This window comes from Pagrus pagrus (assembly GCF_965226575.1).
Source record: "Pagrus pagrus genome assembly, chromosome: 2".
In the NCBI taxonomy this organism is placed as follows: domain Eukaryota; kingdom Metazoa; phylum Chordata; class Actinopteri; order Spariformes; family Sparidae; genus Pagrus; species Pagrus pagrus.
This window is the reverse complement of record NC_140186.1, coordinates 5659968-5682224: the sequence shown is the minus strand read 5'-3', so window position 1 is coordinate 5682224 and position 22257 is coordinate 5659968. Positions and strand designations below refer to the sequence as shown.

General features: G+C 42.4%; 2 protein-coding genes across 2 annotated transcripts in view; one reads left to right on the top strand and one right to left on the bottom strand.

Annotated features, from left to right (window-relative positions):
* Nucleotides 1-4346, bottom strand: part of pvalb7 (parvalbumin 7) — a 38777-nt gene extending 34431 nt beyond the window's left edge. Inside the window, exon 1 of the mRNA XM_084376074.1 lies at nucleotides 4113-4346. The gene's annotated coding sequence lies outside the window, so the exon portion shown is untranslated. The remainder of the gene's footprint in view (nucleotides 1-4112) is intronic.
* ncf4 (neutrophil cytosolic factor 4) overlaps nucleotides 1-13855 on the top strand; it is a 47713-nt gene extending 33858 nt beyond the window's left edge. The window contains exons 11-14 of the mRNA XM_084376088.1: nucleotides 4285-4383; nucleotides 8940-9091; nucleotides 10326-10391; nucleotides 13433-13855. Coding sequence (XP_084232214.1) covers nucleotides 4285-4383; nucleotides 8940-9091; nucleotides 10326-10391; nucleotides 13433-13640 — 525 coding nt within the window. The 3' untranslated portion in view covers nucleotides 13641-13855. The remainder of the gene's footprint in view (nucleotides 1-4284; nucleotides 4384-8939; nucleotides 9092-10325; nucleotides 10392-13432) is intronic.
* Nucleotides 13856-22257: the final 8402 nt, after the last annotated feature.

Here is a 22257-nt window from a genome sequence, read left to right as displayed (position 1 = left end):
ATCTTCGTGTTCTCTCGTCCACACATAAGACGATATTTTTCCTCTTTACAAAATCTGTGCAAATGACTTTTTTCTTTTTACAAAATATCTCTGTACACAAGAGAACGAATGCTCAGACAAGCATGCAGAGCCAGTAGGCGGCAAAGTGTAGAAAAACATTCTGAGCATATGTGGTGAACTTATTCTGTTTAAATGAAACAAAACTGTAGAAAAACCAATGAGTTGAGTCCACTGTTGCTAATTACGCAAAGTACCTTGGCTGGAACTTGGCTGGCATTGTTTTAAGATGGACTTTGTGTTGGCATCGTCTGTCTTTATGTTTCTTTAAGTTAGCACACTTAGAAAACTAAGTTTTTTTCCCTTGTGAATAATTGTAATTTTCCCCAAATTCCCAGTTTTGATTTTATTTCCCTGTCAGCCTTTTGGGACTTGATTTTATTTATCTCAGAGTAAAGTTATTTTTGCCAGCCAGATGCTTAATGTTCGACTAAAAACACCAACGTCCGACTGTCTCTTTGTGTGCAGCTTTTTAAAATAGCATACACTCATCTGCCGTATTACCCACGGCGCTAAGTTGTTATTGCTAACTCATCAAGTCAACATCTTAATTAGTTAGTAGAGACACAGAGGAAGACAGAGAGGGGAGAAAAAAAAAACCAAATTGGATGAAAGAAACCAGACCAGAGAAAACGACAAGTGAAAGTAAAGGGATGGAGAGGTGGAACGGTGATGGTGAGGAGATGGAGGGAGAGATGAAAGGAGGTGCAAAGTGAGGGGGAATTGCTTTGTCACATCATATTTGGTGTTTGTGTTGGAGATAGTAGCTTATCGCCTCCAACACATTTTCACATCATCTATAAATTACAGCCAGCGGCGGGTCAACGCTATATTAAACCAGCGTCTGGAATAATGCATTAAGAATAGCAGCTCCGGATACAAAGAGTGTGTGTGTGTGTGTGTGTGTGTGTGTGTGTGTGTGTGTGTGTGTGTGTGTGTGTGTGTGCGCGTGTGTGTGTGTGTGTCCTCAGGGTCAGGGTAATCTCAGTGGATTGTTAATCCAGCCAGCTCCCTCACTCCCCAGCTTCATTAATCTGCCATCAGCCTCTGTCTCATTTTCTGCAGACACACACACACACACACACACACACACACACACACACACGCACATGCATGCACACACACACTCGAACATTTACTTTAAAAGTATTATCCTTTCAGATTTTCGAATCGTCAACCCCAATTTTTCAGCGAGAGCCGTTTGATGTATTCAACAGTTCACTCTGGATACAGTAGTTTTTAAAGTTTTACTGGCTGAGTCCGCCTTTTCTGCACAAAATGTAAAATGCGTACCTGTGACGCACAAAAGAGGGTATGCGTGCAGGTACTGGATGTGATGTGAAGGACAAAAGGCTGATTCTCTGATGTGATAAATCCCCTCAGCCCATGATTTGAAAGATGCGTTGCTGAGTTGACCTCCTTCTCTTCTGAGTAGCTGTTCAAAGTGTGTTTGCTGCCCCCAGTGGTTGATTTATTCAAGCACACTTGCTGTTATCACCACAGAACTTAACTAGATTGGTACTCAGTAGAGCGCACACTGTACCTCCGCCAAGGCCCAACAGTCCCCCTTTAATTCAATCAAGCCTGATCCAATATCAAACTGGAGGATCTGCATCAAATTGTACTCACTAGATAACAGCCACCAAAATACACCAGATGTTTCTTTCCTGAGAAATGAAAGAACATTTTGCAAAAAATCTGTCCCTTTATCTGGATCTGCACCAAAAGTTAATGGGGTCTATTATTGGCCGAGACCCATCTTCCATCCAAGTTTCATGGAAATCTGTTCAGTAGTTTTTGTGTAATCCTGCTGACAAACCAACACAAAGGGACACGAGTGAAAACACAACCTCCTTTGCGAAGGTTATCAACCAGGATGAAATATTCAGCCTGCTTTAAGGGGCATCTAGGGGGCAACAAGCTACAAACACAACACTGACATTTTATCTCACCTTTTAAAGTTGTTACAGCCAACGTGTTCGCATTAGCATTTGTATTTAGTCATGTTTCTGTTCATCTGCCAAATATTCACTCTCCTTTTAGCTCTGATTTGAGTCTTCAGGTGCTACATGCTCACTTTGGTCACCGGTTGGTCATGAACTTTGTCTCGTTGTTTGGTGCAGGGCAGGTGGAGTACAGTGTGTTTATCAGAGCTTATTCACTGCAAAGTGTGGTGAGAGTGAACCAGAACAGTGTATCAGGCTGCACAAGACACAAAAATGAGTTAAACGAGTGAAAAATAGTCCATGATAATCTGTGGATTCATTCCTGTGAGCCACATTGCATCATTTGACCTGTAATTACTATGTATTTATTGATAGTTAATCTCTTCTACACTCACATCGTCACTCGCTCACTGTCCTGTGAGGATTATCACACGCAGCCACTTGTGTGGATAGCGATCCATCAGCCCTCTGCAGCGCTGCACCTCTGTTTAACTTTCACTGTTCTTCTTTCCTCTTCCTCCTCCTCCACCTCCTCTTCCTCCTCTTCTTCCTCCTCCTCCTCTTCCTCCTCTTCTTCACCTCCCTCCCACTGCTTTAACCGCTCCTCGTTCTTTTTTCGTCTCCTGATTCTCCAACTCTTTTCCTAGTTTGAGCGTCTCTCGTGATTGCTCTCCTACTGTGGCGGTAATTCTCACCGCAATTTCTCAGTCCGACGTTATTAATCCTCTTTCTTGCTTTTCTTTCTTTCTTTCTTTCTTTCTTTCTTTCTTTCTTTCTTTCTGTCATATGTTTGCTTTTGGATCTACATGTGCACATTAGATTACATTTATACATGTGCTGTCACAGGGAAGAGATTATTGTAGTTTGTGTGTGTGCTTGTGTATGGTTGTGCATTTGCAAAAGCCTCTGTGTGTGTGTTTGTGTGTGTGTGCGTGTTTGTGTGAGTAATAGGCTACTTTATCATCCGTCTGTTAGAGGAGTCTCTTTGCAGCGGGACAGAAAAAGGTTTAAAGCATCAGTAATGACTCTACTGAGTTCTACTTAAAATGCAAATTCGACTCTGGCAGAGGCTTTTATTCCAGACGCACCGACGCTAACCAGCACGGTCGAGCATCCTACCCCTCACACTCCCACACACACGCACACACACACACCCTTGCATTGCAGCGTGGCATCTCCTCAGGCTGTACCACTTTTGCAAAAAACTCCTCGTCCGTGCTTTTTTACTTCGCCGCCCACAGACGCGCACTCACACAAAAAAACTCTTTCACACTCTCACACAGATGCAACAATACTCGGCTCTTCCTAACCAGTACACTGTGCTCAGATAAACAGACAGAAGGGCTGCTGACTGAATGTTCAGTCAGTTCATCAGTTAGTCAGGGGTGATTGACAGTTTCTGTTGTTAATCAAGCAAAGAAAATGCTCAACATTCACTGGTTTCAGCTTCTCAAATGTGAGGATTGGCTGCTTCTCTCTGTTTTAAATCATTATAAATTCAACATCTTTGGGTTTTGGACAACACGAAACGTTTGAAGACATCTATCTGTGTAATTGTGATAGGCATTTTTCACAATTTTCTTACATTTTAATGAAATATTGTACATAATTAATGATAATGAAATAATCATTAGTTGCAGTTCCTACACACACTTTCAGAGACTTATAATAAATTCACCAATGCTGTCAAATACTAAACAAAGCACATTGCGAGGATGTTTGGTGTCTGCTCCTTGCAAACACACAGACAGAACAGCTGCACAACCAAACACTTGAAATGATGCTGCTCTATCATTCTCACTTTCTTTCGCTCTCACACGAACACAAACCCATCTCAGGGGTTCACTCCTTTTACTGTCAGTTCTCCCTCCTCCCCACAACTTGATCGATGAATTCATTCTTGTCTTGTCTCGCATCCCCTCACTTTGTTTCTCAAAAACCCCCGCACATCCACACAGATCTGCTTACACTTGCTCTAATTTGCTCACAAGCCTTAACTTCATCAAACTGAGGAAAACATTGCATTTCTTCCCTCTTCCCATCTCTTCCTCTCACTTTTACATCCTCGCACGTTGTTCTCCGTCAGCAAAAAAGTGCGTGAAGTCTTACCTGTCCGCTCTCACCGTCTCTTCTCTCTTAGTGTTGAGTGTGTCCGTCTCTCTCCTCTCTCCTTCCTCTCTCCACTCACTGACTTGTGTGTGTGTGTATGTGTGTGTGTGTGTGTGTGTGTGTGTGTGGTTTCGTTTGTGTGTGTGTGTGCGTGTTTGCGTGTGTGTCCCAGGCGATGTTTGACTTTCGCGGCAACGGCAAGGCGGAGTTGAACCTGAAGAGGGGAGAGGTGATCTTCCTGCTGCAACGAGTCAACGCCGACTGGCTGGAGGTAAGTACAGAAAGAGAGAGAGAGAGAGAGAGTGGGAGAGAGAGTGAGGGGAGAGAGAGAGAGGGAGAGGGAGGGAAAGAGTGGGAGAGTGGAAGGCAGAGATAGATGGAGTGAGAGGAGGTGGAGGGGGAGAGGAGACTTGAGCCAAGAAGAAAGAAAAGAAGAGAAAAAATGGAAAGAGAGAAGGAGGTATCTTGATTGGGATGGTGAAGGGGAGGACTGAGGAGGAAGAATGAAAGAGGAAAGAGAGGAGCGATGGAGGGAGACACAGTGAGATGGCAAGAAAGGGAGAAATGATAGGGAAGGATGGAGATAAAAAGAGGGAAAGAGGGGGAGAGAGAAAAAGTGAGTAGGAGGGATGAAGAGTGAAGGGATGAATTCATAGAAACTGAATGAAAAGAGAAATGAGGAGATTTTGTTGCCACCTCAATGAGCGAGTTGCACCTTTTCTACGTTTCCTCCAAAAGATGGCCAAAAGTATATGGACAAAGATATCTGAAGTAGAGGTGGGACAAAATACCAATGCAGGAATATATCATACATTATCGAAACTGTGTGTGTGTGTGACACACCAAACCGACGGCAACAAACTGGTGGTGATAAAGGCTGACTGTTGTGTCAAAAAGCTGCACTTGAACGCACCGCAAAGATTACAGCCTAAGGCCAGCTAGCTTGGACGTTCTGCGCCTATATGAGAGGAAGTACCTCTCCATACCACCAGGTGGCGGTAGTCTGCAGTCATCATTCAAAAGGGGAAACCAGAAGACCCGCTATCGCTATAAAAAATATTTTTATGATAAAGCCAAATTTAATCACACCTCTTTGCTAATATAGCCACTTCTAATCAAGGAGAAATGGGTGAGATTATGGATAATCCAGCGACAGGCTCAAGGGGCACTGATAGGCTTCGATGAGCAGCCAATCAGAGTGATTTCTCTCACCGACTCTGCCGCCAGTTCTACACGTCCAAAAAGCCACAGACAAAGACCGACAACTGGGGCCCTCACCGATGGCCCCGACATCGGCCGACTGTCGACCGCCCAGACTGTCAGGGCCCTTTAAGAGGCACTAAACTCAGACTCTGCAGTTTTGAACATTGTTTCATCTCACCTGTAAAATGCAGGGAATAAATGCATAAATACTGCTTTTTTCTTCTTCAGTTAAAGACATCACGAGGTGTCGTAGATGATTGTCTTGACCATGAGGGCCTGCATGACATAATATTACTTCACTGGTCTGCACAGAGACTGGACCTCAACCCCATCCAACGCCTATAGGAAGAACTGGAACGTTGTGAGCCAGTCTCGATCATCCCGATCTCTGCAATGTGGCTTAATGTGGACAAATCCCTGCAGCCAGGTCCCAAAATCTTAAAGGTGGAGGTTGTTATAGCAGCAGACGAATATATATGCTATATTTAACAATTTAGTTTTGTTTAATTCTATATTTTTTATTGGGCATCTCTACCTCGCCAAATGTTTTAAGTACACAAAACAGCCCCTTCACAAGTTGCAACAGTCAAAAAGTTAATTACAGAATAAAATACAACTAAAAATAGATTAACACTTCTGTTATCCCCACATGGCAGCGAGCTGAGCACAGTGACCACAGAGCATCTCGTCGGGTGCGATTGGAGGTGCCCTGCTCCAGTTTCCTTCAGAGGAGCAATTACTTAATGAACAAAATGTCCTGAATACGAACTGCGACTGTCACGTGTGAGTCGTCCAAAAACCAGGATGTGGGACATTTTAATTAGCTGCTGAACATTAAAATTCAACTCTGGAACATTGTTGAAATGGTTGTCACCGAAAAAATTCTGCTTTGTCACACGAGCACTTGAAGAAAAGGTCAGGAAACATGTTGAGTTAAAACGTGCAAGGTGTTGAGATGGAGTGTGAGAGAGAGGAGCAGGGAGTGGGTGAGTGGCTGAGTGGGAGAGAGAGAAAGGGAGGAGGTGGAAGCTGATGTGGTGGGAGAGAGAGAGAGAGAGAGAGTGAGAATCAACATGGAGGAGGAGGCCGGTGCACTTATCCTGCCCCTAGCTTTCTAGAGAGATCCAAAAATCGTAACAGAAAAGGCTGATAATAATAACCTTACACAACACTGCAGAACACTACCCTGTTGTTCTTTTTTGGCAACCCTGCATCCATGATAGGATGGAGCTTTTTGTGTGTTTTTGGGGGTGGGCGAGGTTAATGTAACACTTAAAACTTGTGAAAAGTTGACTGAGTGCCTTTTAATTTAGTCAGTGGACAGAGCGGCTGTGGGTGGAAAACGTGACGAATCCAACTGGCAGACTGGTGCATCAAGGTAAACGTTTCAAACACACCGGTGGAGAGACACCTGAACAGTTTGAGGAGAAAATGAGAAATGCTTTCTGCGGTATGTGAGGAGCAGCCTCCATTTGCTGCGAGGGGTGGCCAGAAACTGAGAATTAAAGGATTAATTTAAACTCAGAGTTTATTAGAATGATGAATTAAGTGTAACCTGACTGAGAGTTGTGGAAATGAGACACTAACCCCTCTGCTGCAGCTTCTCACTGGGTTCAGATAGACGGTGAGTTCATCGTTCCTACATATATCAGTCACGTTGTCCTAAATCCTACGGAGTCATCGGCTATTATCTGATAACGATTTAGCCTCCGGCGGCAACAGCCAATGTTTCGCGGCTTTCGGTGGAGCCAGATATGGAGTCTCGGTCGTCTGTGCACCTGTCATTGTTTACAGTCCGATCAGCAATCTTTGAAGCCATCGGCTTTGTCTGACGGCAGATTAGTTCATCTCTGCAAACAGATATCACAGATAACTAATAAACAGCTAAATGGTTGTGAGACGACAGCTGACGGTTTCCAAGATTACATTTTGGCCAATGCTCTCCACATGAACTGTTTACATACGACCATAACCTGCTCAAACGTGGTTGGTCAATACTGCCTGGATAACAAACATAAACCAGACACTTCCAATAGACCGGATCATCGTTGCGTTTGTTTGTTTCTGGTGTCATTTGCAAAGATACATAGTTAAACACGATGGTCAAACCCATCTGACCTTTCTGTTGTAGTTTCTTGTTCTATATAGCTTTTCCTGCCGTCTTCTACACAACAGCGACGTGTTATGCTAACTGCTAACTGTCATTTTCTGTAGTCTGTAGATTAGGTCTCCAAACTAACACAATGAATGTGTTGCTATTAATTAGATATGACAGGATAAAATATGCATTTTACACACACTTAACATAATTCATAGATAACATCATGAAAAAATAAATTATATTTATTAAATTATATGTAAACTGATGTGCAAAGCAGCTGTTTTTTACCCGGAAGTCATCGTAAACAAACATTGTAATCTGGTCGATACCAGAATTTTGTCTCTTGCCTGCAGAATCTGCATTTATATGCAGATATCTGTTTATAGACATGAGGTTTTCCTATGCACCATACATGGAGAAGTGGGAGAACAAAGTTGTATTTGGATCTCCTTACACCAAACAAACACTGTAACTATTAATATTATACTTTATAATTTCCTCAGAGCACTAATTAACTACATATTCTACACCCTCACCCTGAGAGGCTGCCAATAACAAACAGACTCCCTCTCCCATCGCTGCACTGAGCAAAGAGAGCGAGCTGCGCCGAGGTGTTAATGCAGAGAGAGGTTTTATAAGAAAACAAAAAAAACATGTGTGCACGGATCGTTCATCCATTTAGCCTTAAAAGGGAAGCCCACTGATTTTACATAACAAACACCGAATGGTCATGAGCAGTACTGCTCAGCCTGTGAACACAGTTGAATAATGTGTTTTATGGCTCTGGAGTATCTAGTTATATACTTAAGTGACATCACCTGAGTCGTGCTGGCTTGTATGGGATGCAGATCTATAACAGATCGCCTGTGTTAAAAACTGGGGTCGGACACGATGTGGAAAAAAACCCCATTATTAATGGGATTATGGGAAATGAAGGAGCCAGAAATGGGACGCGTTCTTTGTTAAACACAGTTCTTCATAAACAAAAGTTGTTATTCTGATTGTTTCACTTGATGCTGATGAAAAGTGTCTTCATAAAAAAAAATATATATTTTACACCCATTCTTTACCAAATGATTAAACTAACTGATTATAGTATCTTAATAGCAAATAGGCTAAATGTCCAACGGCTCAGCACAGATTGGAAACGATCATTTATTTTGCCGTCTCCTGATCACGTGGATCTTTTCACAAAAATCTGTTGCCTCGTGCTGCACACACACACACACACACGCTCATTCATCAGCAGGGGTGTAGTAAAAAGGCTGTATGGTTGTGTCGAGTGCTTGTAACATCAGCAGGATATTATGAACAGGCTAATTAGTCTGTGAAACTTCTCTCCAGATGCACGTCCATGCTGCTTCCTTGCGTTCTTTAGATCATCAGCCCATCTCATCACATCAGTCCCTTATCTCTCTGTCATCTGGGACTCTGCTCATTTGCTATTTCTCATCATCTCCTTATCCTTCTTCCCTTCTCTTTTTTCCCTCCCGTCCCTGTTTGTCCTCCTGTCTTCTCCTCAGGGCACAGTGAACAATCAAACGGGTATTTTCCCACAATCCTTTGTGAAGATCATTAAGCCCCTCCCGAACAGTGACACAGAAGGTGAAGGTGAAGGCCCCACCTACAGCTGCCTGCGCTGCTTCCTGCTCACCCCCTCTGGAGTCGACACCAGGTCGGTTCAGAAGAGTGTGTGTGGTAATCAATGTGATACTGACGAGTATACAGGATGTCTTTTGTTGATGGTTCTGTTCTTTTATTTACACAAATAGAAACTAAGAACAATTTGTAATGCAGAAGTTAGACCTTCTGATAATATCTGTTCATAATTTTATTTTGGCGTACTGCTAGAATAGGTTTACGTGCTTTCCTCATACTGTCCAGTGCTGCAGCTCTGTATCCTCCTCTGTCTCTTTAGCTCCTGTCCCTTTAAGGCCCCCCCTCCTGAATACCCAGCCTCCTCTGATTGGTCCGCTCACACACGCCTGATCCAGCACCGCTAGCAGCAACAGAGCAGCTGTGTTAAATCAATTCTTCGGTGCCAAACTAGCCACGAGGCATAAATGATGCAAATGTGTGGCATGGTGACATAGTGCGATGTCACAAAGACACAGAATTAAGGGCGCGACTGCTGACGAGGCGTTTAGGAGCAGTGTTATCTGTAGGAGAGAGGAGCTTCTGTCGGTGTGTATTTTGACCTTTTTAACATTGAAGATCTTTGACATGCACTAGAACATGTTTAAAACGCTGAAGGAAAGGATACAAACTAAAAAGCATAATAAGATTTCAGTCCTAGTTTGATTTGGCAACACCTGCAGTTACTGGTGGGAACATCACATGCGGTTAATTACTACAGCTCACAGACTTCCAGTTGCAGCAAAACAGCCTTTGTCGTTTTAATAAAGGAAGCCAGGCGATAATTGGCCGCGGCACACAGCAGGGCACGGTGGAAGGAGCTTGTTACCTCGCTGAGAAGGTGGAGGTGTGCAGCCTGCAGCTCTTTATCCAACAGTTCAGTCTGGCTGCTCCTTCTTGTAGACTAAACTCCCTGCAAGCTCTCAAAAAATGCCAAAAATGGCCATTGTGAAATGCTTTAGACGTGAAGCTGCAGCAGAATTTACAGTTTGCATTAGTAAATTAAATGTACATTGTGCTATTTCTGCAGCCAGGGGTCTCTCACTCAAAACAAAGCATGAGAAATGTTTGTGGAGTGTTGTGTGGGAGGGCCAGGTGGAGCGGGGGGAGGGCGACACGTTGACCGGCTTGATCAGGCTCCATCACCATCCTGTCACCTTCAGTGACTCGACAGACATTTATTTGAATCCTGTGATCATCACTTAAAAGATTTAGATTGTAACTTATAAAAGCACATTGTAAATCTGCTTTAAGGTGTGCTTTCCTTCTTTCAGAGACGTGTGTGTGCAGGAGGACCTCACCATCCAGCCTACATACAAAGACCTCCTGTCTCGTATGAGGTAGGTGTACACTGAACTCTAGACCTTTCTACAATTTGCTATCATTTATTATTTTAGTAGCCCTGTGGACATTTTTAGGGGAGAAACAAAAGATCCGACGGACATTGTGTTACGTTTCAGTGTTTTGTGTCATGTTTTTAATTTCATTTACACTCGCGTGGGAAACGGTGAGTAAGAGAAATGTGAGGAGCATTTTTGTGGGAGTTGAGAGCCGACTGTCGTTTCGCTTTTGAAGGAGAAGTGATCGTAGGCCACCTCACACCTGTGAGTGAATTACAACACCTTCCCAAAAATGTGATAATTGAAGATGAAACTGACGTATCGAACGAAGGCTTGAAGAGAAGGCGGTGAAGCATGTCGCAATTTTTTGCATTAAAACCTTCAGATCTTCACATTCATAATCACATCAGCAGACTTGCGTAAGCCTTTTTTTTCCGGTTTCCTACTTCTTGTTCTTTGTGTCACTGAATTACATCTCTGAAAAAAGAACAAATTGACCGGTAATGTTTGACCTCGTCTTTGTAAAGCATTTGTAAAGTGTTCTATTGAAGCCATTTTCATAAATTAGACTTTCAAAGATGGTGATTTAAATCACAAATTAAAGCATCCCGTTCTCAAATCCTTGCACAGCAGAGCAGATTTCCATATCTAGTGTTTTTGTCCTGGAGATGTGCTGCTGAACTAAGGTGATTGCTGACCTTTGCGGCCACACTTTCCGCATTTCACTCCCTCAGTAATTTTTCTGCGTTAATTCCAGAACAAACAAGGATGAGTAAAAGTCCATTAATTCACCAACCTGCCCTCAGGGGCAGCATATTTAGCCACTGTGCACAGCAAACTTGCAAATTGCCACTTGCCAATCATCACCGTTCGTCAAATTAGTTCCTGTGGGACCTCCGACTCCCCCCCGTAACTCCCCCCGTTCCCTCCCGCTGCACCACCATCGCCGGATGCATATGCTCATTACACCATCATATCTGTTCTTCTCCGTCTTTTTCCCTTTCATTCTCCCTCTCCCTCTATCTCTCATTATCTGGTAATTTAGATAGGTGAGCGCCGTGGTGATTAGCCCTCCCCATTCATAATCAGTTCATTTCTTCCGCTTATCTGCTCATTATTGTTTTTCTGTGTTCAGGCCTATTGTGCCCTGGAGTAGGATGGATGAGACCCTGGTCTTGAGTTTTAATATGGCTTGGCACTGATAAAGAGGAGGGGGAGAGGGAAGAGAGGGAGGGAGGAGAGGAGTTGCAGAGGTATGGGGAGAAGGACTGCGTCGTGTGAAACAGGAAAGAGGAAGATGGTGAAGGAGTCTGAAAATGATAATTAACTGAATGAAAATATAACTTGCCTCGACTGTGAATGAGTTTAAATTCGAGTAAAACCAGTGAATTTGATCAGCTGTCACGCAGCATCACATCACACTAACTTGTGATTGTTACAGATGTTTTTTCTCGTGTTATTTTGATTTCACAAGATTATCGTCAGGATGTTTTAACACGTTGTATTTTGGCATTTTGTCACACTCACACTTTCAGTATCCGGGCAGAGGGAGACGTAAACAATGCTGCCGGTGGTGACACTACTGAATTTTTATATTCAGAAGATGTGGTTGTGATTTTGCTGCTTCTTAACAGAAAGAAATCATTAGCTACATTTCTCGACAAGATTCACGTTGGAGAATGCATGTCCTCTACAAAAAAGTCTTGTCATTGCTGCTGGCAGGAAGTGACTTTGGTTACCTCTCTGCATGTCCTTCATCAGATGTGTTACTTCATCATGTTGCGCCTCCAGGGCCTTTAGAGAACCTCATAAACTATCACTCTGCGTCTCTTTCTGTTATTTTCTTCTTTTTCTTTCTCTCTTATTAATTCTCAACACAAACATAACCGTCTATTCATGCAAAAAAAGTGAATATAGAGAGGGTGGTGCCGTTGTCAAACTTCCTATCTGCACTTATTACCCCATTTCCTTTTGTCCGGCACATGTTTTTCTTGGTGATAACTTTCACAGCGAATATTTTAATTAAGCTGTAATAAATCAACAAAAGCCTTGCGGGGGCAGTCATTTCCTTCGCTGGAAATATGGAGCAAAGGTTTCTTAATGTCGTCATTAAATATCTTTATGGCTTTTAACATTAAAGTAAACAACCACTCGAATACACGTAACATATGAAAGCATTTTTTTTTTTTACATAGAGCAGTCAGAAAAGAGCCCCCACACAATATGATGATAATAAAAATACAAAACCTAATTAAAAGTGTTAGCAGTGTTGAATGGGCCTGCACCCCCACACGCAGCCGGTCTTTCGACAGCCACGTTGACAGTTTTTGTGCGTTTTGGACGCTTTCAGCAGCTCCGAGTCACTTCCTGTGTCCGATATGTGGCAGTAGAGAACACCTGTTAATTACATGTCACGTTCAAGTACATTTCACGTTATCAATCACGTGAAATTTTGGAAGATCGGACAATGTACACTCAGGTTACAAACACTTCCTGTTTCGTGGTGAATAATGCATTCATCATGTCATTTCCTGTTGTCACTAGGACTATAACTGATTAGTGGCATGTAAATGTGTTTAGGCCAGGACTCTGATCAAACAGATTCATCCGTGTACATCTGAGGTACAGAAACTTCTTGTCTCATGGGGAAACATTGTATCCGCTGCACCGTCCTTCAACAAAAACTCAAGCTTTTAATGACTTTTCTTCTCTTCTTTACCGCTCTGCATGTAAAGATATTAATATATTATCAATAACATGTTGAAAGCTACATTTCTACTGGTCTCTCATGCTTTTTTGTATCTATTATTAAAACGTGATGTTTTTTACTTAAGTTCTGATGTAACACAAAGGAACTTAAACCTCTTTTAATTTACTTTTGTACATATCAACATCAGTCATTTAGGATATTCTCCAGTCTTGGCAGTATTGTCTTGGTTTAAGTCTGACTGCTGTGATGATGATTCTCAAATGATTATAAGAAAAAGGGGGACAAAGTGAGTTTAAAGTCAACCTCTCCCCGTCCGTGTGTGTCTCTTTAGGAGCGTCTTCAAGGTGGACGACATCGCCGTGAACTACCGCGACCCCGAAGGCGACCTCATCCGTATCCTCGACGACGACGACGTCGAGCTGATGATCAAGGAGAGCAGAGGTCAGCAGGGCAACGTCAAGAGACCCGTCAATCAGTTTCCATGGGAACTGCACGTGACCTTGGCTTCTGACCTTTCTGTTTACAACGTCGAGGCCTGAGCGAGCGAAAATCAGGGGAAGTGGTGAAGATATTTAGTATTATTTTATTATTTTATCGGAATGATGAACTTTGACCAGGAGAATGTTGTTGATGATGTTTTATGGTTTGTCTTTTCCAATTATTTACAACCTCATTAGTGTTAAAAGTGTCACTCCTATTTCACATAATGGCCGACACATTTCACTTTTTAATAAACTAATTTAATAACATTTAATTTGCGTACCTGAGTTTTTTTCTTGTTGGAACTGGTTGGTATTTGTTTCTGTACACTGGAGTATCCAGCCTGGTGCCGCCATGTTAGCCTGAGAGCATTAGCTCGGGGCAACGCAAACCTGGAGCTGCAGCTAATCTCACACATTTAAAGATCTCAGGGATGTCGAGAGTTTAGTGAATGTCAAACATGAAAAAATTCCTCAGGTGAACCTGAAGATGTGGAGCTGAATCTTAAAGATAAATACTTTTCACTTATTAATGAGAGGCTATTTACATTATTCTTTGAGTATACACTTCAAGAGATTTTTTTGAGATACAGGTCACGATACACGACGTAACTACAATAGGAACTTTTAACTGAGACGATTTGCTGCTTTTCTCTCTTTTATGACTGTTAAACTGAATCTTACAAAAGCAATTTGACAACATCACCTTTGGATTTTTGGGACAATGGTGGACATTTTTCTGGCATGTTATAGACTAAAAGAGAAATAACTATCAGTAACAGCAACAACAACCCAACAAAATGATCAACAATGAAAATCTTTGGTGAATAACTCAATAAAAACCCTGCCAACTGGCTAACTACAGATATTTAGTGTTACTTTAGCACTTAAGAGGCAAATCATAACTTACGATTGAACTCTTTGGTCCGTCCTCTCGCTCTCACCCTGCATTCACATTTTATCCGTGTGTCTGCACTTCATTCACACTCGCCTCAGGAAATTCAAATACTGTATCGCCTTTGCTGGCAGGACAGTTTTTTCCTCATCTCTAATGCAAAGTTATTCCCCTCATATTCCTTTTTTTTTTTAACAACCTCTCCCAGGCAATGTGGAAGTTATGCATCTTTTAAACGTTGCTTATCGCACCACGGGCGACTGATACTCGCCCAGACTAAAGTGTAAACACTCTTGTTCTATTGAGTATTCAGGTGTCTGTTTCTCCTCCTTTCCCGTGTGTCAGCATCATTGGAGAAATGACACAACCTGAAGGGGACATATGTATGTAGACTCTCCGACGGATTGGATTTGACAGCACATTTTAAAAATGCATCTGACATGTTATTGCCAGTTTAAGGGAGAAATCCAAATTATTGTAGAAAAGTGTCCAAAACATCAGTTATTATGGAACAGTGGAAACGCTCCCTTGACACATCCTGCTGGTGTAAATGGTGATTTTTCAGGTGTTAATGGGTTTTTTGGTGATGATCTGCTCCTATGACGCTCAGCACATTAACCTGTGTGTCACTGACATACTGTAGATGAACATCATTTCAGTTCCCTCTCACTCGAATGTTGTGTTGGTATGCAAAAAGTGGAAGACTGCATTAGTAGCATTTGTGGGCTGAAAGCGTTGGAAACAGAACGAGCGAACGGACACTGCACGCACAAAGACACACAAGTGAACACACACTTCAATTCATGTGAGTTTAAATTAAAGTACAGGGGGAATTTAATGGATAAAGAGGACGTGTCCTTGATAAACCAGTTTGTCTGTGTGATTTTTACACATAACTCCGCTTCCAATTACATTTATTGTCTTTTTCATCTCTAAAGAGCGCCTGAGATTTGCCTGTTTCCAGTGACTGACAAGCGCTGTGACACTGGTGTGACCTTGGCGGCGCTGGAGTAGAATAAACACAATGTGGTACTTTGTGATGCCATGCCTCATGACCACAATCACTCTTTACTGCATGTATGTTGGAGGCTTTGTGATTGCTTTCAGTCATAGCTTTGCTTTAGCTGCGATAAAAAGGGAGAGCCCATCGCCGCCGCGGTCTTAACTTGCTTTCACATTTTCCACTTACATTTAGCCGATGCTTTCAGCCACAGCAACTTAACGCTGAGTGAGCACGCGAGGCTTCGGGTCCTGGTCAAGGGCACTGTTTACTGATGAACAGTTGTTGTTAAGGGGCTTTTTGAGAGTTGGAATTAATCTCCTCGTATAGGTTAAGCTTTTAAGACTTAATTTCCTAGTGATGTTTGTCAAACATTACAATCATAACCATAAATAATAACTTTAAGAGGAGCTGTGATTGGAAATGCTCGACACACTCTGCTACTGAAAATGTTGGTCGATGTCGCTGATACTGTCGCATCATAGGCTTCAACCCATCTACAAATAACACAACTTTAGACTTTCAAATTGCTATGGCGAAGTCCAGTGTTGCATGCAGGTGATGCTCCAGTTCTTCCCATAAAGTACGAAACAGATGCGTTCAAATACCACACATGAATAATGTCAGGTTGTGTCCAACGTGAAACATGTTTAATTTAGGTCATGTAGCGTACTTTCCTCATTAACATATGTAGTTTTGTTGACTAAACCCAACCAAAATGTGTTTATTTTTATTACCGTGAAGACAAAGGTCACCTGACAATGGATCACTCTCCTCAGAAGTTAATGGGAAGGATTGGTTTATCACCTGCACGCAATTTGAAAATGTGAAGTTGTTTTATTTGCACGCAGATTGATAAGATCGGGTTGTTTAAAGTTGTGTCACATGTTCAGTTTATGTTATTTTTCACTGCTTAACAGCGATTATTCGAAGATTCACATTCTTGATACAATCTTGTAGGTGTAACATCCTGTTAAAGGAATAATTCAACGTTTTGGGAAACATGAAGTTGCAGCCATAGCCCCCCATGTCTCTGGCTTCTCCTAAGCTTATTTAGCAAACAGACATGAGAGTGCTTTTCCTCTTTCCATCTACAGTAACTCTTGGCCCAAATGCAATTAAGTTTATTTACTAAAATGTTCAATTACTTCTTTAAGGTGGCAGAAAGTCACTTTCATTCCCAACATGTCAATACCAACTCGTCAAATTTTGATGCTTCGGGACGGCGACCGGCCTGACCTACAATTTCAGTGTTTGGCGAGTTGGGAACGAGACTCAAATTGGCCCCTATTTAAAAGTTCAATTTTAATTGGTAGAGTAAAAAAAAAACAACAATTTATAGAAGTGCTGCTTCCCTAGCTGCCAAATTATAGCACATCATGTCATATCAGTATTCAGATAAGTGCCTACATTACCAGCCAAGGCGGCTTTGAACCTGTAAACGTCAGCTAGGCTAACTGGCTAATCTAGATATCTGTATGAGTACATTTTATAAATAGCCATGGGCTGTTTATCACACTGTTCTGTTCTGAGAAACAAAAACTTGGAGGGAAGCTATTATGCTGGAGCACGATCTTCTGGCATTAACAAACACTGATGGGTCTGACTGAAACTAAATCAGATTTTAAACTATGAAAACTGCAAGAGTACCAGTCAGTTTTTTTTTGTGAAACTCGAGGAATGATTAATCTTATTACCGGGGGCGACGGCATCATCATACGGAGAACATTTTGTCCCGGTATTGGTGGATATTTCTCTGTCAATCTGACCCGGCCCATCTGTCTGTGACATTTTGTCACTTTCACGCCCTGCATCTCTCTCAGTTTGTCATCCTCAGCCTCTCTATGCCTCATACCAGCCACAGAGAAAGGGCAGACTCTATCTAAGTCGCATGTTCTCCGGTCAACCTTTGCCCGCATTTTAATTATCAGCATTCGTCTTTGCTGCCACGGCGGCCTGTTGTAGCTACATCTAATTAAGCTCATAATGAATGTCATTAGGGCGAAGAGTCATGTCAACCTGCGAACTTGCCATGTAACCGTGAACCAGCGATGAAACGTGGGGCACATGCTCAAGTAGGAGGCAGCTGGAAACAAAGGAGCTAAATTATTATTTTGTGTTTTAAATTAGTTTCTGTGTACTGTAGTGTATGACTGGCAGCCAGTTTTAGCAGTTCTGTGAGTAAGCAAATCAGCAGGGCTCAAGTTAATTGACGTAAAGTACTTTACTAATGTAAAATAGCGGGATGGCTGTTCTGGTAATGTGACATTTAGACCTAGCATGACAGTTTGGCATGTTGACATTTGCTCATTAGCTCTAAATTACAGCTGGAGCTAATGGGAATATCTTTAGTCTTGCAGGTAATGACAATTACCGTTTTTGTGGCGACCAAAACCGACTATTTTAATGCAGGAGACGGCAGGTAGAAAGTGCAATGAATGAAGTTTTATTCAGGACCAAGGCAACACTAGGAATTGGATAAACGCAGTGGAACATCAGGAACGGAAAAAACCCAACAGCAGGCTCGCGGAAATACAACTCGACAAAAAGCAAACTGAAGACTGGACTTAAATACAAACTAAACTAACGAGGGGATGAGGTGCAGGTGGAGTGAGGCAGAGAAACACAGGTGAGGGTAATGAGTGGAAAAACACTAGGAACAGGCAACATGCTGCAGACAAGAGGACTCATCGGGTAAGTTTAGCAGGCAGTTAACCTTCCTCTAATGTTCTAGGCTAATAGGTGGCAGCAGGGGACGGCTGAAAAGCACGTCTGAAGGGGGGCTGAGGCAGGAAATAAAAGGCAGACAGCAGGTCGAACTGCACCTCGAGAGAAAAACGGCACTCGGAGACGCATGTGTGCAGCAGATACTGGGTTTCATGTCAGAGTGATTGAAATGGTGCCTCGGATCTGTGGTTGTTCACCTTCCTGAGTGACTGCTGAAACAGACGACTGTAACAGACTCGGCCTAAATTTACCTTCATGTGGTTGGTGGATGGTGTTAATTTCCCTCACCGGGTCCCCGTGTGCCTTCTGCCTCCCTCCATTTTGCTCCTGTCTCCTTTTTCCTCCCTGACCTTCCTTTCACCTTCTCTTCTTCTTCTTCTTCTGTCTCCCATGTTATTTCTCCCATTTGGCGACTCTCGTCATATAAATCTTCACTCACTGGAATAACATTTTTCCACTTAACAGCAGAATAGCACAAGAGGTAGTTTAACACCCATCCTGATAAGTTACCGCTCCTGCTCCGGCTGTCTTTCACTGCGGTTGTTTTGGGAGATTGCTTTTTATATAAAATCACATTACTCTACGATCCAAATTGCTTTTGGAAGAGCTTTCGCAGTGAGGAGGGTATCCATTTAAAGTTTGCCGATAAGGTAAATTGGGCCATAAGTTTTACTCATGTGACTTCTTAAAATAGTTTGGGTGAGCTGCTCTTTCTTTGAACGTGTACCTTTTTACAACAGCACGCATGTGACCTTGAATCTAAGCGTGCTTTCTCATAGATACGAGCCTGATACGACACTGCATTATCCCCCGAGAAGTTGACTAAATGAACAAAAGAAAGTGAGAAAGAAAAAGCGTGTGGATTCGTTTCTTTTGTCGGATCCTTACCAGAAATGTGATTGATTTCAGAAACACAGTTTTAATATCAATTCTTGTTAGCATCCTTGATTTTGACACTTTATTTGCCAACATGCTCGCAGCCTGCGAACGTTATTAGGCACTTACAGCGTCACCATTCTCATCAGGTTCACTGAAACCTCTGAATACACTTCGATAATGAAGCTCTCATGAAAGTTCAGTCAGTAAAACTGTTCTTCTGCATGCTTAGACAGTCATTCACTCCTCTCATGCATGCTCACTCGTTGCTGCTGTCGATTGTTATCAGCTGTTCACATCAGTCCCCTCACCGCTGTTTCACGTGCCCCATCCGCCTCCCCATCACGGCCCTTTGCAGATACTCCAGCTTCATTATTTCATCGGTCTCAGCAGAGTCATCAGCCACTGCCAGTGTCTGGACTCTGTGGGGGGATTAATCTTCCCGCTGCTCACTACTGACGCCCCTCGATCACAAACAAGACAAGACTCAATTATCATGTATCATCTACTGTGATAAACACTGTCTTTACCTCGCTCACTTGTCTCTGCTGATTGAAAAGTCTTCTCTTGTCCTGGAGGAGCTTTCTAAAGCGTGTGGTTGGAGACAAAGCCTGCGTTACAAGCTGAAAGTGTGCAGATTGAAACACGTGGGCATTCACTGGTCAGGGAGGATCTAAAAAAAAAAAAAGATGTTGCTGAGCTGCATTTTGGCAGCTGTAGGATCCAGTGCTTGAAGCTAAAACCAAACTAGGGACTTAAAGTCAGCATATCTCATCCTCAGCCACACTGATTTATACCATTCTTTGCTTAATTCGCCTCTCTCAAGGTCCCTCACCTTTATTAACATGCAATACTAAACACTGGAGTGTCCCTGTAAGATCTGCTGCAGAAGAATTAGGTTGAGATGCAACCTTTGGACTCTTTCTTTCCTTAAAGTCATGCATGATGCTTCACTTGGTTTCACACACTGAACATGATGGAAGTAGTTGTATGATATATAAAAAAGGGAGCTTGAGAGAGAAGTTTCAATCCTATTTTACTTTTGGCCTCTGCACTTCTGGTCGATCGCAGCACAACCACAATCCACCAACCACTTTTTTAAAGAGGCCTTAAGCCAGATTGGGTGTTTTTTGCTCCTTACAGCTTCATTCCAGTCTTAAACTTGAGTCTACAAACACGCTGAGTTACATTACCTGCTGATGTCTTTCACAGAGAGCGTGCTATAGATGTGTATATTTTCAGGAACACTGACAGCGCAGGTGCCGGGGCTGAATTTTGATCTTTTATCTCATGAGTAGGAGTCTCGGTAAATGTATCAAAAGATAACCCTCTGCATCGATCCTCTCACAGATCAGCTGTAGAGCTGTGAAGTGCTGCCACTCGTTGGTCTTTACGAGGTACTGCAGAGTCGGCCCACAGCACAGACTGTAATTGTTGCTTTTAATTGCTGCAGTAACCTTTTCACAATTCACACTTTACAGGATTGTGTGTTGGTGAGACTTTGCGGGTTACAGTAGAGCAGCAGCAGCAGCAGCAGCAGCAGCAGCACAGTGTTGTGTTGTATCTCTGCTGATGCCAGACAGTGATGAATGATGACACAGAGCCAAACAAAGATATATAAGTACATGTGTACACGTTTTCTTTTAGTGTCTAAATTTTGAAAGGTATACAATATGACCACAATCACACACACACACACACACACACACACACACACACACACACACACACACACACACTCTCTGGCTGGTAAGAGATGGATCTGCACGTCTGCTCCCGGTCTTCAGTGATGAGTTCAATCCATCTTTATCTCGTCCTGTTCCAGCCAGCAGACATTCAGCCTCCTCATCCACATTTATGATCATGTAGAGATCTGTCATACAGACAAACACACACACACACACACACACACACACACACACACAGACACACACACACACACACACGACCACATGCCTCAGATCTTCAGACTTATTAACGCTGGTTAAAACGTCTCTCAGACAGACTATTTTTAATTCTTCCTTGGAGTCCCACTTAGTAATTAGTGGTTTGTTCTCACAGATGGATTCAGCAGATCATTACTTGGACTTGGTTCTGTGAGCTTGGCTTCATGTTTATTATTGTACTGACACAAGGGGGCACTGTTGAACTGCTTTGCACAGTGTTTCACAAATATGTGCTGCTGGGTCACTGACAACATCATCATCTTCGATGCATTAATCATAATTAAGATGTTTCAGCAAAAATCATACACATGTTGACACATTAGATGTTGTTATCAAAAACAACACTTAGATCAGGGGTGCTCAAACTTTAACTTCAACTTAATGATGGGCCATGGGCCAAAATGCAAACACCTATTGTAGTGTTAAGATACAAGATGTGTAAGATACTTGATTGTTGAGCCCCATTTCCAAATCGTCAAGTATCAAAGTTTTGGGTTTCCCAGGTCGTCAAATACTGATGCTTTGGGTCGGTAGGGTCGGGTTGTCCACCAACCCAAAGCATTGATATTTGAGTTGGGAAATGGGACTCAACAGTCAAGTATCCTACAAATTAGCCCTTTAAGGAGAATTTTGACCCCCCCAATTTTAAAAAAATTTTTTTTGAAACATCTGGATGGCCAAATTGAGCCTGATGGTGCACGGGGCAACTTTTGCTGGCGGGCCCGACTTTGGGCTGCCCTTCTTTAGATCAATGTCAAGGTTTTCAATGTCAAGACCCTTTATTAGGTTTAAAAATGATATTTATGGTCAACATTTAATAAAATAAGTTAGACTGGGACTGACAAGCAACACCAGGTCATTTAAAAAAGTGAAGAATTACCTGATTGGAAGGATGATTTGAGGTAGTAATTGGACCTGGGATGAACCCATCTGAAACTGCCTCTAAAACTGTAAATAAAATAACAACTTTGAGTATAACTATTCTATCTTTCAATAAATCCAACACATTTTATTGCTAACAATTCAACAAAAAGAAAAATGTAAGAAGAACAGTTGTTAAAGCTTGACTTTTTTAGCTCCTCTCCACAGGGGGGCGCTGTTGATCTATTCGGTGCAGTTGTCAGTAGAACGAATGCTGCAGAGGCACAGTGTATCTTCATCAACATGATCATCATCATCAAGGTTGTCAGCATCAGGACCGTTACCATCATCAACATTAGCAGCTTCCTGCAG